Source organism: Eumetopias jubatus, unplaced genomic scaffold, assembly GCF_037043125.1.
Source record: "Eumetopias jubatus isolate StellerSeaLion01/CBP00866 unplaced genomic scaffold, mEumJub1_p1.0 scaffold_3, whole genome shotgun sequence".
In the NCBI taxonomy this organism is placed as follows: Eukaryota; Metazoa; Chordata; class Mammalia; order Carnivora; family Otariidae; genus Eumetopias; species Eumetopias jubatus.
In genome coordinates, this window is record NW_028274809.1 from 27,358,727 (window position 1) to 27,372,242 (window position 13,516).

General features: G+C 35.3%; 1 protein-coding gene across 5 annotated transcripts in view; it reads right to left on the reverse strand.

Moving 5' to 3' along the window:
- The window catches only part of UNC80 (unc-80 subunit of NALCN channel complex), a 225,172-nt gene that overhangs the window by 132,327 nt on the left and 79,329 nt on the right, over positions 1 to 13,516 (reverse strand). For all 5 annotated transcript variants that reach the window (XM_028112210.2, XM_088022040.1, XM_028112209.2 and 2 more), the window contains exon 22: positions 8,388 to 8,560. In XM_028112210.2, coding sequence (XP_027968011.1) covers positions 8,388 to 8,560 — 173 coding nt within the window. The remainder of the gene's footprint in view (positions 1 to 8,387; positions 8,561 to 13,516) is intronic.

Sequence of the window (13,516 nt, forward strand, 5' to 3'; positions counted from 1 at the left end):
TGCTCAACACCACTCAGTGTCAGGGAAATCCAAATCAAAACCTCAATGACATACCCCTCACACCCGTCAGAATGGCTAAAATTAACAAGTCAGGAAACGACAGATGTTGGCAAGGATGCAGAGAAAGGGGGACCCTCCTACACTGTTGGTGGGAATGCAAGTTGGTGCAGCCACTCTGGAAAACAGTATGGAGGTTCCTCAAAAAGTTGAAAATAGGGCTACCTTATGACTCAGCAATTGCACTACCAGGTATTTACCCCAAAGATACAAATGTAGTGATCTGAAGGGCTATGTGCACCCCAATGTTTACAGCAGCAATATCCACAATAGCGAAACTATAGAAAGAGCCTAGATGTCCATCAACAGCTGAATGGATAAAGAAGATGGGGTATATATACACAATGGAATATTATGCAGCCATCAAAAAATGAAATCTTGCCATTTGCAATGACAAAGATGGAACTAGAGGGTATAATTATGCTAAGCGAAATAAGTCAATCAGAGAAAGACAAGTACCATATGATCTCACTGATATGAGGAATTTGGGAAACAAGACAGATGATCATAGGGGAAGGGAGGGAAAAATGAAACAGGATGAAACCAGAGAGGGAGACAAAGTATAGGAGACTCTTAATCTCAGGAAACAAACCAAGGGTTGCTGGAGTGGTTGGGGGTGGGAGGGATGGGGTGGCTGGGTGATAGACATTGGGGAGGGTATGTGCTATGGGGAGCGCTGTGAATTGTGTAAGACTGATGAATCACAGACCTGTACCTCTGAAACAAATAATACATTATATGTTAATAAAAAAAAAGTTGAATGGAGGGAAGTCAGCAGCATCCACAAGACTGATCTACATTGCCGCAAATCTAAAACACTGCAGTGCGGTGGTAAAGAGTCCAAAAAAAAAAAAAAAAAAAACTCATGTGGTAAAATAAAGAAAGCCCAGGAAAGATTAAAACAAAGTTCAAGACAGCAGTGTCTTGTGGGAGGTAGGGAGTGTACGGTTAGGGAAGGGAATCCAGGGGACTTTACAGAAAGTGGAAATGTTCTATTCTTTATAGTAGTGGTGGATATCTGACAATTTTTTTTCCCTTAAACTCTACATATTTATGAAATACATTACTTTTATGCTACATTTCATAGTTAGGATCTTTTTTTTTAAAGATTTTATTTATTTATTTGTCAGCAAGAGAGAGAGAGAGCACACAAGCAGGGGGAGCTGAAGGCAGAGGGAGAAACAGGCTCCTCGCTGAGCAAGAAGACCAATGCAGAACTCGATCCCAGGACCCTGGGGTCATGAACTGAGCTGAAGGCAGATGCCCAATCAACTGAGCCACTCAGGCATCCCCACAGTTAGACTCTTTTTAAAAAGTTCAATAATATAGGTATACCACTAGCATCAAGTGAATAATTTGATGATCTGGTTTTGGTTATTATTGAATTATTTCAACCTTTCTCATGATTCGCAGAGAACACAATATGACTTTCCTTTGATAGATCCTCTTAGGCATATATTCCTATCTTCTTGAAAGAGCTAATCTGCATTGATCACCAAGTGATCTGTGATGGTAAGCCCCTATGTGAATTAAATTTGATGCAGTGAACCTGAAGGTATGACCCTACCAATGGTAACCAATGTTTCATTTTCACCAGGAGACTTTCAGTTTATGTCTGTTCAACTGGTATAATTATGATAGTGTCTCTTTTTACTCTCCAAAGTGTCCCAGTTTGGAGAAAAATTATATAATCATTCCTAAAGCTATCAATTTATGAGGCTATGTAATTTACCATGAATTAGGTTTTCTCCACCCACAGACTAGAGAGAATTCTACAGTATCATTGACTTTCTTTCTTGTTTTCATGGAATTGTTCCTTATGCAAACTGACATTATTAGTGTTATTCATGCTAATAAATTAGAAATCATTATATCTGTACATGTTATATATTAAATTGAATAAAAAGGGATAGACTATTTCACCTGAGATACACAGAAAACAGACAGAAGTGCCTTTTGCTTGAACTGTTTAATTTTTCTATTTTTGTGCTTGTAGGTTACATAACCTAGAGACAAAAATGAGTTTTTCCTAAAACATGTCTTTTCTATAACGGCTTGCAGTTGTGTCTATTAAATTTGTACTAAAGAGAAAGAGTGTGAGGAAGAGCTGTGCTGGACTTAAAATTAAACCAATTATCCCTAAGTTTAGTAGTCACAGCAACAGTGACAAGAAAATTGTTTAAAACAAAACCTGCAGATCTGCAGGACTTCGAACACTGACATTTCTAATACTTCTTTCATTTAACAATACTTTTTAATTCCGAAGAAAATTGCAAACTTGAAAAAGTCACATTTAAATGTTCTATGATTAAGGCAATAAAACAATGAAAGCTGTTCTGAAATAAAATTATGTCATAATGCAAAAATTGTATTTAAGCTGCATTTAAAAATGAACGCAACACCCAACAAAAAGAAACATTAAAGGAGAGAAGGGAGAAAGTGGTGTAATGGAATGTGATGATGAACTGAACACATTTTTCCCTCCTCTCCCAAATCCCATCTGATGAAATGGCAGAATCTATAAGTATGCCTGTATCTGTTTCTATATTTGCATCTGGATCACATCTGTGTATCTATCCATCCATGTCATTTATATTTATACCTACCTCTTTCTATATTCCTATATTCCTATTTTTACTTGATAGAAATATAAATACTTCTATATATATTTATATACATAATACATATATGACAAAAACCACAAATGCATTGTAAAACATTTTTAACAGTAAAACATTTTTAACAGAAAGACAGGAAGCAGATGAAATCACATATTAAGTGAAGCCAAATACAGAGGAAACAAAACCTAAAAATACATTTAATAGAAGACATTTGTGAAAGTTAGAGTAATCTGGAGAAACTCAACCCAGATGAACAAGTATGAAGAATTGCAATGGTCATGCCTGTGTAAAGGACAGTAAACACAGAATACAACTCTGATTCAAGCACATAGGACATACAACTCCTCTCAGTATGCTTGTCAGAATTCATCAGTGACTTCAGTTCCTTCACTTTTCCATACTTGAGAAAATAGATTTAAGTGTGCCCTTCGTTGGGGGCTATTCCTGGGCTGGTTCATTTCCCCTCATATAAACAAGGTAATAAATGTGAAGGTGCTTTATAAACTATCACATATAATGAAAATGTTACTATTGTCATCCTCTACCCCACTGCTGGCACCACCACAACCACCACCGTCTTTACCCATCCCTTTTATTCAACCAACAAGTTCTACCTGGATTCTCTGTCTGATAATGGAGACTACTGCACTCCTTTATTTTATTTTTTAAATTTTATTTATTCATTTTAGAGACAGAGTGAGTGAGGGCAAGTAGGGGGAGGGGCAGAGGGAGAGAATCCTCAAGCAGACTCTCCACTGAGCATGGAGCCTAATGCAGGGCTCGATCTCATGACCCATGAGATCATGACCTGAGCCGAAACCAAGAGACAGACGCTTAACCAACTGAGCCACCCAATCTCCCGTACCGCACTCCTTTAAAACTTTACTAATTCTGACTTCTGGAATTCTGACTTCTGACCTCTGCACACTCCTTGGCCTTGACCTAGAATCAAAGACTCAGGTATGAAAGGAAATCATACAAACCACCCGCTTTTTGAGGCCCCTGTACAATGGCCCCCATTGAATCCAGTCTAGAGACAAAGATCTCATTACTTCTCAATGGAGCTACCTCATCACTGGACATCTACAATGATCAGAAAATGCTTTTTTACTTAGACACTCAAAAGACACTGCTTATTAGCATCAAGCCCCTTTATTTTATTTCTTACCATGAGATTTATAAGATTGAGAAGGTCAAGCAGGGCCATAGTAGGTTCCAAAGGAAAAGAAGAAAGGAGAATCTAGTGATTTGGTAACTATCAGGCCATAGCCTTATTTTGGGGAAGTAAAATATATTTTAAGTTTCCAATGGGATTTAATCCAACTTAGTGGTCAGAGTCAAGCTATAGTTAGGAACAGAGCATACTTATTTCTGGAAACCTCTGTAATCTCAGCTCCTTGAAAGCTATAAGCATTAAAAGCTGTTGGAAATCAAATAGGTATGAAACCATTTGGTGAGGGGGAATGAAATCTCAATACCCGAGAGACTTGATTATTAAAGTATTCATCAATATTCCTCTTAAAACAATCTCCATTCAGAAACGAGTATTAATTTGTTCTGTTGGGATTATTTTTCAAATCCTCATTTGCTTTCTCTGTGACAAGCCTCTCATTTCTCCCATGTACACACATCTTACAAAAATCCTAAGTATTCCATGTAGGGAGCAATTATTTTTATCTGTTTTTATATCATCAATACATGTTAATAAAAGTAATCATTCCCTAACTACTTGACTAAGGAGTCTCATTTTGCCAGAAAATCATTTTGCCATTAACTGAGATTGAGCTTTTGACATCTTTGGTTTCATGGATGGGTTTTGGGGGAGTCCGTGAACCTTCTGATATATGTTAAATTTTGTCTATAAGTGCACTTCTCTTGGAAAAATTTCCAGAGCTTTCATCCAATTCTAAAAGAGTCTATGTCCCTAAAATGTTAAGAATCACTGGTTTAGAGAGTGAATATGTGGTGTGAATCTTTAAAGTCGAAAATCTATATTTTCCGGTTATGAATTCATCATGTATTCATGTGTTAAGTAACCTTTTTAATAGATCCAAATGCTTTTGGACATTAAAAATCATTTATAATCTTCTTTATTCTGCAGACCATATTCATCAAAGTGTATTTTCAATGTATAAGGGATACTCATTCTCATTTAAATAAAAAATACAATATAAAATACATATATTTCATCTATACGTATGTATTTTTTTCTTACAGAGAAAGCATATGCTACTGCTACAAGAATCCTGAATGGATTCTGAAGATTCTGCTCTGAACCCAGTTTTAGCACTGACTGGCATAGATGACCTTGAGCAAAATCATCTCAGCTCTTGGGGTTTTGTTATATGGAAATGTTTAAATGCTGCTGCTCAATAATGTTCACTGTATGATATATATTTATGTGCAGATTTCAGCTCAGTACCTCTAAAAGAGTATGGGGCCTATCTAGACTTTTCCAGTATGTAAAGGACAATCTGTTATCTCTGTCATCAGGTGCTTATTTGACTAATAGTTGTCCACACGTCATCATGCCATTATTCTCCAATGTGTATGGCCAGCTGTGCCTATAACTTTCTACCAATTTTTCAACAAGTTGAGGTAATATGACTTGTTAACATTTTCCTTAATCTTGTTAGGCAGTTGCTTGAGAAATTGATAGCCTGCTTTGTCTTAAAATCTTCCAAAATAGCTATGAGGATTTGGGACAAAAGTGGACGCGACAGTACCTCTGGAACATTACAGTTTAAGCCACCTATAAAGTGCTAATGCACAATTTTACTGTGAATTTAATAACTGTTCAACTAACTTCTGTCATTTTCACTTTCTTACTTATATTTAAATTATCATACATAAAATACAGAATTTATATTTTTGCACGTTTTAGTGATTTCATATAATATTTTAATGAGACAGTCAATATGGTGGAGTACTCAATATAGGGTCTTTGAAGCCAGATGGAGGTCTAATCTGGCTCTATCCTTTGCTGGCAGTGTAGCCTGGCCTATTAGTTGGTCTTTCTGAGCTTCAGTTGTTTTTCCTTTGGAAACAATAGGTACACAATAAATGTTAATCATTCATTTATCCACCTTAGAATGCTGTGCACCAAGAAGTCTGTAAAATAGATCACTGTGCAAATCTAATCTTTATAAGGAAAGGTTCAAAACAATTTGAGTTTTGTTGCACCTATTAATAGCTGGCACATGGGAAACTCTCAATAGATATTGGTTGGGTTAATTAATTAATTAATTAATTAATTACATGATGGGTATCTTTTAGGCTACACTGACTCCAAATTCCATCACCTAGTCATTTGGTATAATTAATACGTAGAGATTGCCCCTCCTCTGTGACTACATCCATTCTAAAATTACTTACTATGCAGGGTGGGGCCAAGGATTGCTCTATTCACCATTACTGCCCTCCTACTATTACCTCGTTATTCTGACTTCCTATCCTCTAATCAAGTCCTGTTGCTTCCACCACTAACCAACACCATGTAGTGGTGTCTGATATTTATACCTGTCAACAGTTTCTAATCATTACAAATTTGATAGTTATAATATAGGAATTTATGGACATGTTAATGAGCATTTCTCAAGTGCAAATAGGATGGGGCATACTTTATTGCATATAAGTATTTTTGATGAACTGGTTGTTCATGTACTTACCCATTATTTAAATATTCAATTGTTCTTTTCTTATGAATTTGTTACATTTATTTATTTATTTTAATCTGCTCCTTTTGGAATAGGTCAATTGTGATTATAAAGAATCATTGCATAACTCAAAGGAGAGACAGGCTAGTTACCATTCTCCCACTTAAAAAACAAAGGATTGGCTCCTTGCCTTGTCAAACTCTCTTGCTTTAGACGGGCATTTGTTCTTTGCTTAATTGCCACCAGCCTCAGCTCTCCTGGAGGCTCATAATTCCCCACATTTTAGAGTCACGACAGCATAAATCAATACACACTGAACATTTTGGAATTTACAAACATTCACAAAGGCCAATATCCAGGAATGGGAAACTGACTGAAAAATCTTATACAACAAGTCATTATTTTGGGTGATTACAGTGGTGTTTCTATTTCAGGCTTAAGAGAAACCACATAACTTGCTGGTCACTGTCCTGAGAGCAAAACCTGCAAATGTCACAGAAAAATGTAAATTACTTTATCAGATTTGGTTGATTTTCCAAGGTAAAATATGGGTGGTTAATGGTCACTTATTTATGGCTATAAAATCTGGAAAAGGGATCATTTATAGGCAGGCTTAAAGTTTTTTGTTGTAAAAAAAAGTCTATTTTAGTTTTTATTTTTTTAAAAGAGAAAATAAAATACTTTTATTCTTGATGTTTACCCGGTATTTTGTACCCAGTATTTATACAGTGTAGGAAGAGTTTATTAAACCAGAGGTAAATAAAGGAAACTAAGACACTAAGTTCAAAACAGCTTGCCTGACAGAAACACTTTTTAAACTAGATTTACTTTATATTCTTTAATCCTTTACATGTATAATATCATATAACACTTTTGTACAATTAACTTCAAATGATCCTTTCTTTATATCTTTCCTCCAATTGATAATTAAACCAAGACTCAGAGATGTTTAAGTACTAATACATGACAGACATAAAACTAATAACAAAATAATAATAATGGCCTACTTTATTGAGCAGTTACCTTATTTCAGGCCCTCTGATGTGGGGTTTCCATGTAATTTGTCATTAATTCTCACACTTAGCCAGAGGATTATTATTACTACTCCTACTTTCATTTTATAGAGGGGTTCAGCTAATAAATGTCAGAGTCATTTTAACCCATGTAGTCTGATTCCAGAGCCCTCCCATCCTTTTAATCATGATGCTATACAGTCTACTTCCCAGTGCATATTTATTAATTTTTTCCTTTTTCTTCTTTCACCTCACCACCTTTCTTCCTCCTTTTACCATTAATGCTGAGAAAAACAAACATAAAAACATAACCCCACAAAACCCTATAATCATCTCAATAAATGCAGGAAAGGCATTTGGCAAAGTACAACGTCCATTCATGATAAAAAAAAAATAAAACTCTCAACAAAGTAGATTTAGTGGAAACATTCCTCAACATAATAAAGGCCCTATATGAAAAACCCACATCTAACATCACACTCAATGGTGAAAAACTGAGAGTTTTTCCTCTAAGATTAGGAAGAAGACAAAGATGTCCACTGTCATCACTTTTATTCAACACAGTATTGGAAGTCCTAGCCATAGCAATCAGACAAGAAAAATAAATAGAAGGCATCCAAATTTGTAAGACAGAAGTAAAGCTTAAACTATTTGCAGATGACATGATACTATATGTAGAAAACCCTGAAGACTCCACCAAAAACCTACTAGATCTGATAAATGAATTCAGTAAAGTCACAGGATACAGAATTAATATACAGAAATCTGTTGCATTGCAGATTGAAAATGCACTAATAATGAAGTAGAAAGAGAAACCAAGAAAAAATCCCATTTATAATTGCACCAAAAATAATAAAATACCTAGTAATAAATTTAACCAAGGAGTTGAAAGACCCGTACTCTGAAAACTATAAAGCATGAATTAAAAAAAAACCCCATAACTCCACAGATAGGGTTAGGATTAGGGATTCACGCTTTCCTCCATTAGCAGTATTAATTGTAATGGGAGACAGAGTGGACAAATTTTTCCAACAACTTACAAGATCCAATGCAGCTGCCAGGATGGATGCATCAGGAATTGTCCCTGGCTCACAGCAGTTTAACAGAAATTGAAAGCGCTTCATGCCTTGTCGGATTGCTCCAAGATTCACCACGTTTTTGCTTTTTCCACCATCTTGGTTGGAAGACAGATGGTCATCAAAACTGTGGCAACCTGTAGGTTTTTTTCCCATGGTGGAGGAATAAAAGAAACACAGTATAATTGGTCACAGATTGAAAAAGAGCTTCAAAGTTATAACAACATGTTTTCTGTAGTGTTGGCCTGAAAACTTTCTCCCTGACTCCACCTTCTTCCTTTCCATCCTAATGCCTGATTTAGACACACCATGACTTTGGGAATCTGGTGACACATGGCATATGCAAATGTAGAATTTTACATAAATACTTAAATAGAGGATCTGATCATTTTGCTACCAGGTCTCTTCTTTAATACTGGCAAGAGCTCTTAGTATATTTAAAATGATTCTTCCTGTAATCAACAACTAATTTCTATTTTTATTAAAGATGGAATCATTTTACAATTTCATATCTGTTACATAAATTGATATCAAGGCCAGTAACTTTATATCTCAGTTACAATACAAAGAATCATTGATTATTGGAGTTGTAAAGAAGCTTAGAATTTGGTCATTCAATTCCAGGATTTCCAAACTTGGCTATATGTTAGAATTACCTAGGAAGTTCCTGAATTTCATCCAGACTTTCAGAATCAGAATTTTTAAAAGTGGAGTATAAGAATTTGTGCTTTGCAAACCTCCCAGAAAGTAATGATGCAGCCAGCTTTACCCAGCACTGTGGTCAGAGACTTGGGAACCACTGATCCCTCCACACCCTTATTTTTCCATAGTTATGCTGCCAATGAATAAGAATCAGCCTAGAGCTTATTAAACACAGAATGTCAAGTCTCATCACTAGAGATTTTGATTCCATGTCTGGGGACTATGGATGTTTTAACAAACATTCCCTGTGATTTATTGATGCAGAAAGGATCTAAGGATCACACATTAAGAAAAAAATGATACAAAGCATTGTTTTTCATCATTTTTATACCTTGGTACATTTTCAAAAGTCTAAATATCTCCTGACTTTTCTATAGCTTCTAATATATATTTAAAATTTGTTTCTTATTTGAGGGTATTACGTTGAATGTTGTTTTTAAAACCCTACTCAAACCCCTTCTCATGATTCTGAAATGTACCTCTGACACCTAAGAAAATACCCCTAGGATGAGAATCACTGACTTAGAGCTTGCTTTAATTTTTGCTCAAACCATTCATTTGTGGTTACCAACTCCTGGTTCTCACTGAGAAGTCACAGATGACTTTCCCATATCTTCTGTTATGAATACGCTGATTGCTTCCACCCATTACCCTACTTTCCTACCTGCTGTCTCAGCACAAAGGCACATGTATATATGTCTGGGATTTGTTTTAAAAACATTTAAAAAGCATAAAAGCATAAATGATAGATGAAACAATTATGGAAATTTTGATCATTATTGCAAATGGGTGATGGATATTCGGGATCCGTTAGACCATTCTTTTTACTTTTTGTCTATGTTTGAAAATTTTTATAAGTACAAAAAATGCCTCATAATATAATTAAAATATCATTGGGACACCTGGGTGGGTCAGTCAGTTAAGTGTCTGCCTTTGGCTCAGGTCATGATCCTGGGATCCGGTGATCAAGCCCCAGGTTGGGCTGCCCACTCAGTGGGGAGTCTGCTTCTCCTTCTCCCCCTGCGCTCCCCCTGCACCTTCTCTCTCTCTCTTGCTTACTCTCTTTCAAATAAATAAATAAAATCTTAAAAATATTATTAAAATTTTCCATATTTCATTCCTTATGGGTATATTTCCTTTTCAGATGCAAATGTTCCACATTAAAAATTCCATATTCAACACCTTCAGTATTTTTGTTTTCCAATTAGTGTGGCATATTTTGTATCAACTGCAAAAGGAAGTAGCACACAAAGAATCTGATGGCGGAAAAAATTTAGAAGACAGAATCTCAAATGACACAAATGGTGTATAGCTAAAAGCTACAGATTAGGAACAAATACTTCCTAGACAGCCTTGTTTCTAGACAGCTGCCTTTCAAAATGTTACTCTGTTTATTCACTGGGCATTATCAAAACTACCAGAACCAGTAACTTCCTGTGATTTCTCCTACCTATATGTCACTTTATTAATCAATTATATATAGCCCTTTAAGTTACACATATCAGAGGAAATCTCAATGGTTAAAAGACATTATAACCGTAGTAGTCCCTTAAACTTTGAATTTAAGATAGACCCCAAATATTTTTCTTTTTAGTGAATCCAGATGTTTTATTATTTGTTACAGTAATACAATAATTAAGATTTACAATACATTCTTTTTTAAAAAGTTTTTATTTATTTGCAAGACAGAGAGAGAGCGAGCATGAGTGAGGGGGAGGAGGCAGAGGGAGAAGCAGAATCCCCACTGAACAGGGAGCCTGATGGGGGGCTCGATCCCACGACCCTGAGATCATGACCTGAGCCAAAGGCAGAGGCTTAACTGACTGAGCCACCCAGGTGCCCCAACAAACTTATTCTTACTTAACTAATTTATTAAGGACAGTTGCCATCATCTTATTGAAAGATGCATTAAGAATAAGCTTTTCATCATTTTTCTTAATATTTGTTTGACAAGATAATGAATTCTAAAGGAAGCTATTTAATATTCCCAGAAGTTCCATTTTGATCAAAAGAACTTCAGAAACAGTATGGCTAAGGAGTCTAAGTAAAATAATGAAAAGAGAAGTGATCAAAACAATCTTTGTCAAGAAGAACCTATATTCTTTGCTTCACAGAATTATGGATATTTATTACAGGTATGAAGATCAGTAGAATCCTATGATCTCAGACATAAGATTCATGCTTGTAAGTAAAAGCTATTGATAATGGAAAATTTCCATTGTATCTATATAACATTAATGGATAACCATGTATTTGCTCCCATTTTTGAGCACTTAGTATGTGCTAAATATTGTATGAAATATTTTATAATTAGTTTTTTGTAACAGCCTTATAAGATTAATCTTTAAAGATGATTTAAAAAAGTGAATAATGGGGTGCCTGGGTGGCTCAGTCGTTAAGCATCTGCCTTTGGCTCAGGTCATGATCCCAGGGTCCTGGGATCAAGCCCCACATTGGGCTCTCTGCTCAGCAGGAAGCCTGCTTCTCCCTCTCCCACTCCCCCTGCTTGTGTTCATGCTCTTGCTATCTCTCTCTGTCAAATAAATAAATAATTTTTAAAAAAAGTGAATGAGAGGGAACAGAGCAGTAAGAACATAGAGAGATACAGAAAGAGGGGACAGGTTAACTAGCCCAGTTTAAGTTCATGCAATAGAAACTTATGAAGTCAGGATTCAGATCCAGACCTGATGACCACAGCCTGCCTTCTTACCACTATGCTACACTGCATCCCCAGAATATCCAATTGTTTATGGTGAAGGAGGTCAGAGTTTTGTACATGCTGAAAGTAAAGATTAGGTCAGAAAAACTTACCATAAGAAATAAATCAACATTGTACATGTTACAAACTGATCGTAAAATTGTTCCCAGTTGGCATTCCATATTGTACTACTAAAAGAAATGTTGAAAAGTAATTTGGTTGTAAAATGCACCTCCTATTCATCTTTTATATAAACTTACTAGGATATAAGGATGCCTCTTGGTTTCCTTGGACATAAGGATTAATTTTTTAGTCTCAGTACATTTTATTTGCTATTTTTAAATTAAATTTATTGGGGTATCATTTATAAATTTATATAGAACACAGTTTTTATAATCTGTTAAATTTAAAAAGGGATATTTCAAAATACAGTATTTCTTTAAGCAACATTTCCCATGGAATTTATGGCAGAATTGAGCACACAGAAAATATTCAGTAAATTTTATTGACTAAAAAAAACCACTGGTTTAATAAAATATCTTCCCTCAAAGATAATACTATTTCTAAAATGAAATATTCTTAGTGAATATAAAAACATAAAAGAAAAAGACAGGTGATTACGAATGCAATTACAGTTCTGTTAAATGTTCAGCAGATGTATTTTTCATTTGTTGAATAATTTTTTAGATTTTAAAGAAATTCTATTGGTTGTTGCATTTGATCTTCACTAAGTGAAGTTTGAGTACTACATTTAGATTGAAGGTAAGAATGCTTGATGTTTGTTTTCCAGACAGAGAAATATTTAATTAAAATAATTGAGAAAGAAAAGGACAATACATCTATAATGGATACACAGGAATCATTTATACATACGGGTTGGAGAGAGAGAGAGAGAGACAGAGAAAGGGGGAGAGAGAGGGAAAGAGATGGAGAGAGAGAAGGAGAGAGGAAGGGAGAGGGGGAGGGAGAGTGGGAAAGAGGGAGAAAAGGCAAAGCAGTCCCAGAGATAGAGATGTTCACATGGCCAAAGGCAGTAGTTGTAAATTACAATGTACTAAGATAATGGTTTTTTTAGTTTTTTAGAATAGCTGAGGATACCTAGCTACTGCAAGAGATTTCAAAGGAACTATCTCATAAAATACCTTTCAAAATTTTTAATAAACCAGAGAACATGGGCAAAGAATGATGGTGATATGCAAGCTATCTTCTCTTGCCAGTCAAAAGCACATGAAATTCTAGATATCAGTCTTAGATTTTATAGTTTTGTCTTCTGGATACACAGAAAGAGACTGTATTATTTCAGGTTTTACTGACATAAACTGATCCCAGAATCAGACTCTATGAAGGTTCTATATCAAGTCTATCTGTGAATGAAATATAAAGAATATGTAAAACAATGGCTGAAATATGCAGGAATAGTGGTAAAAAAAATCTAGAATAAAAAAGGTTTATGAGAATGCTAATGATAACATGTTTGGAACTAGACTAAAGATACTGGCCTACTCCTTGAAGAAGAGGATGTAAGGGAATCAGAAGGAAGGTAAACAACTCAATTATGCTTTCATCCTTTCCACCAATGAGAAAGATTCACAAACGTGTAAGTACAGAAAAGTTTCATTAAGGAGGCATCAAATGTGAGAGCCCCTACCCTAAGTTAATTCTCAGTTCCATGAAATTACACTCCAGTGCACAG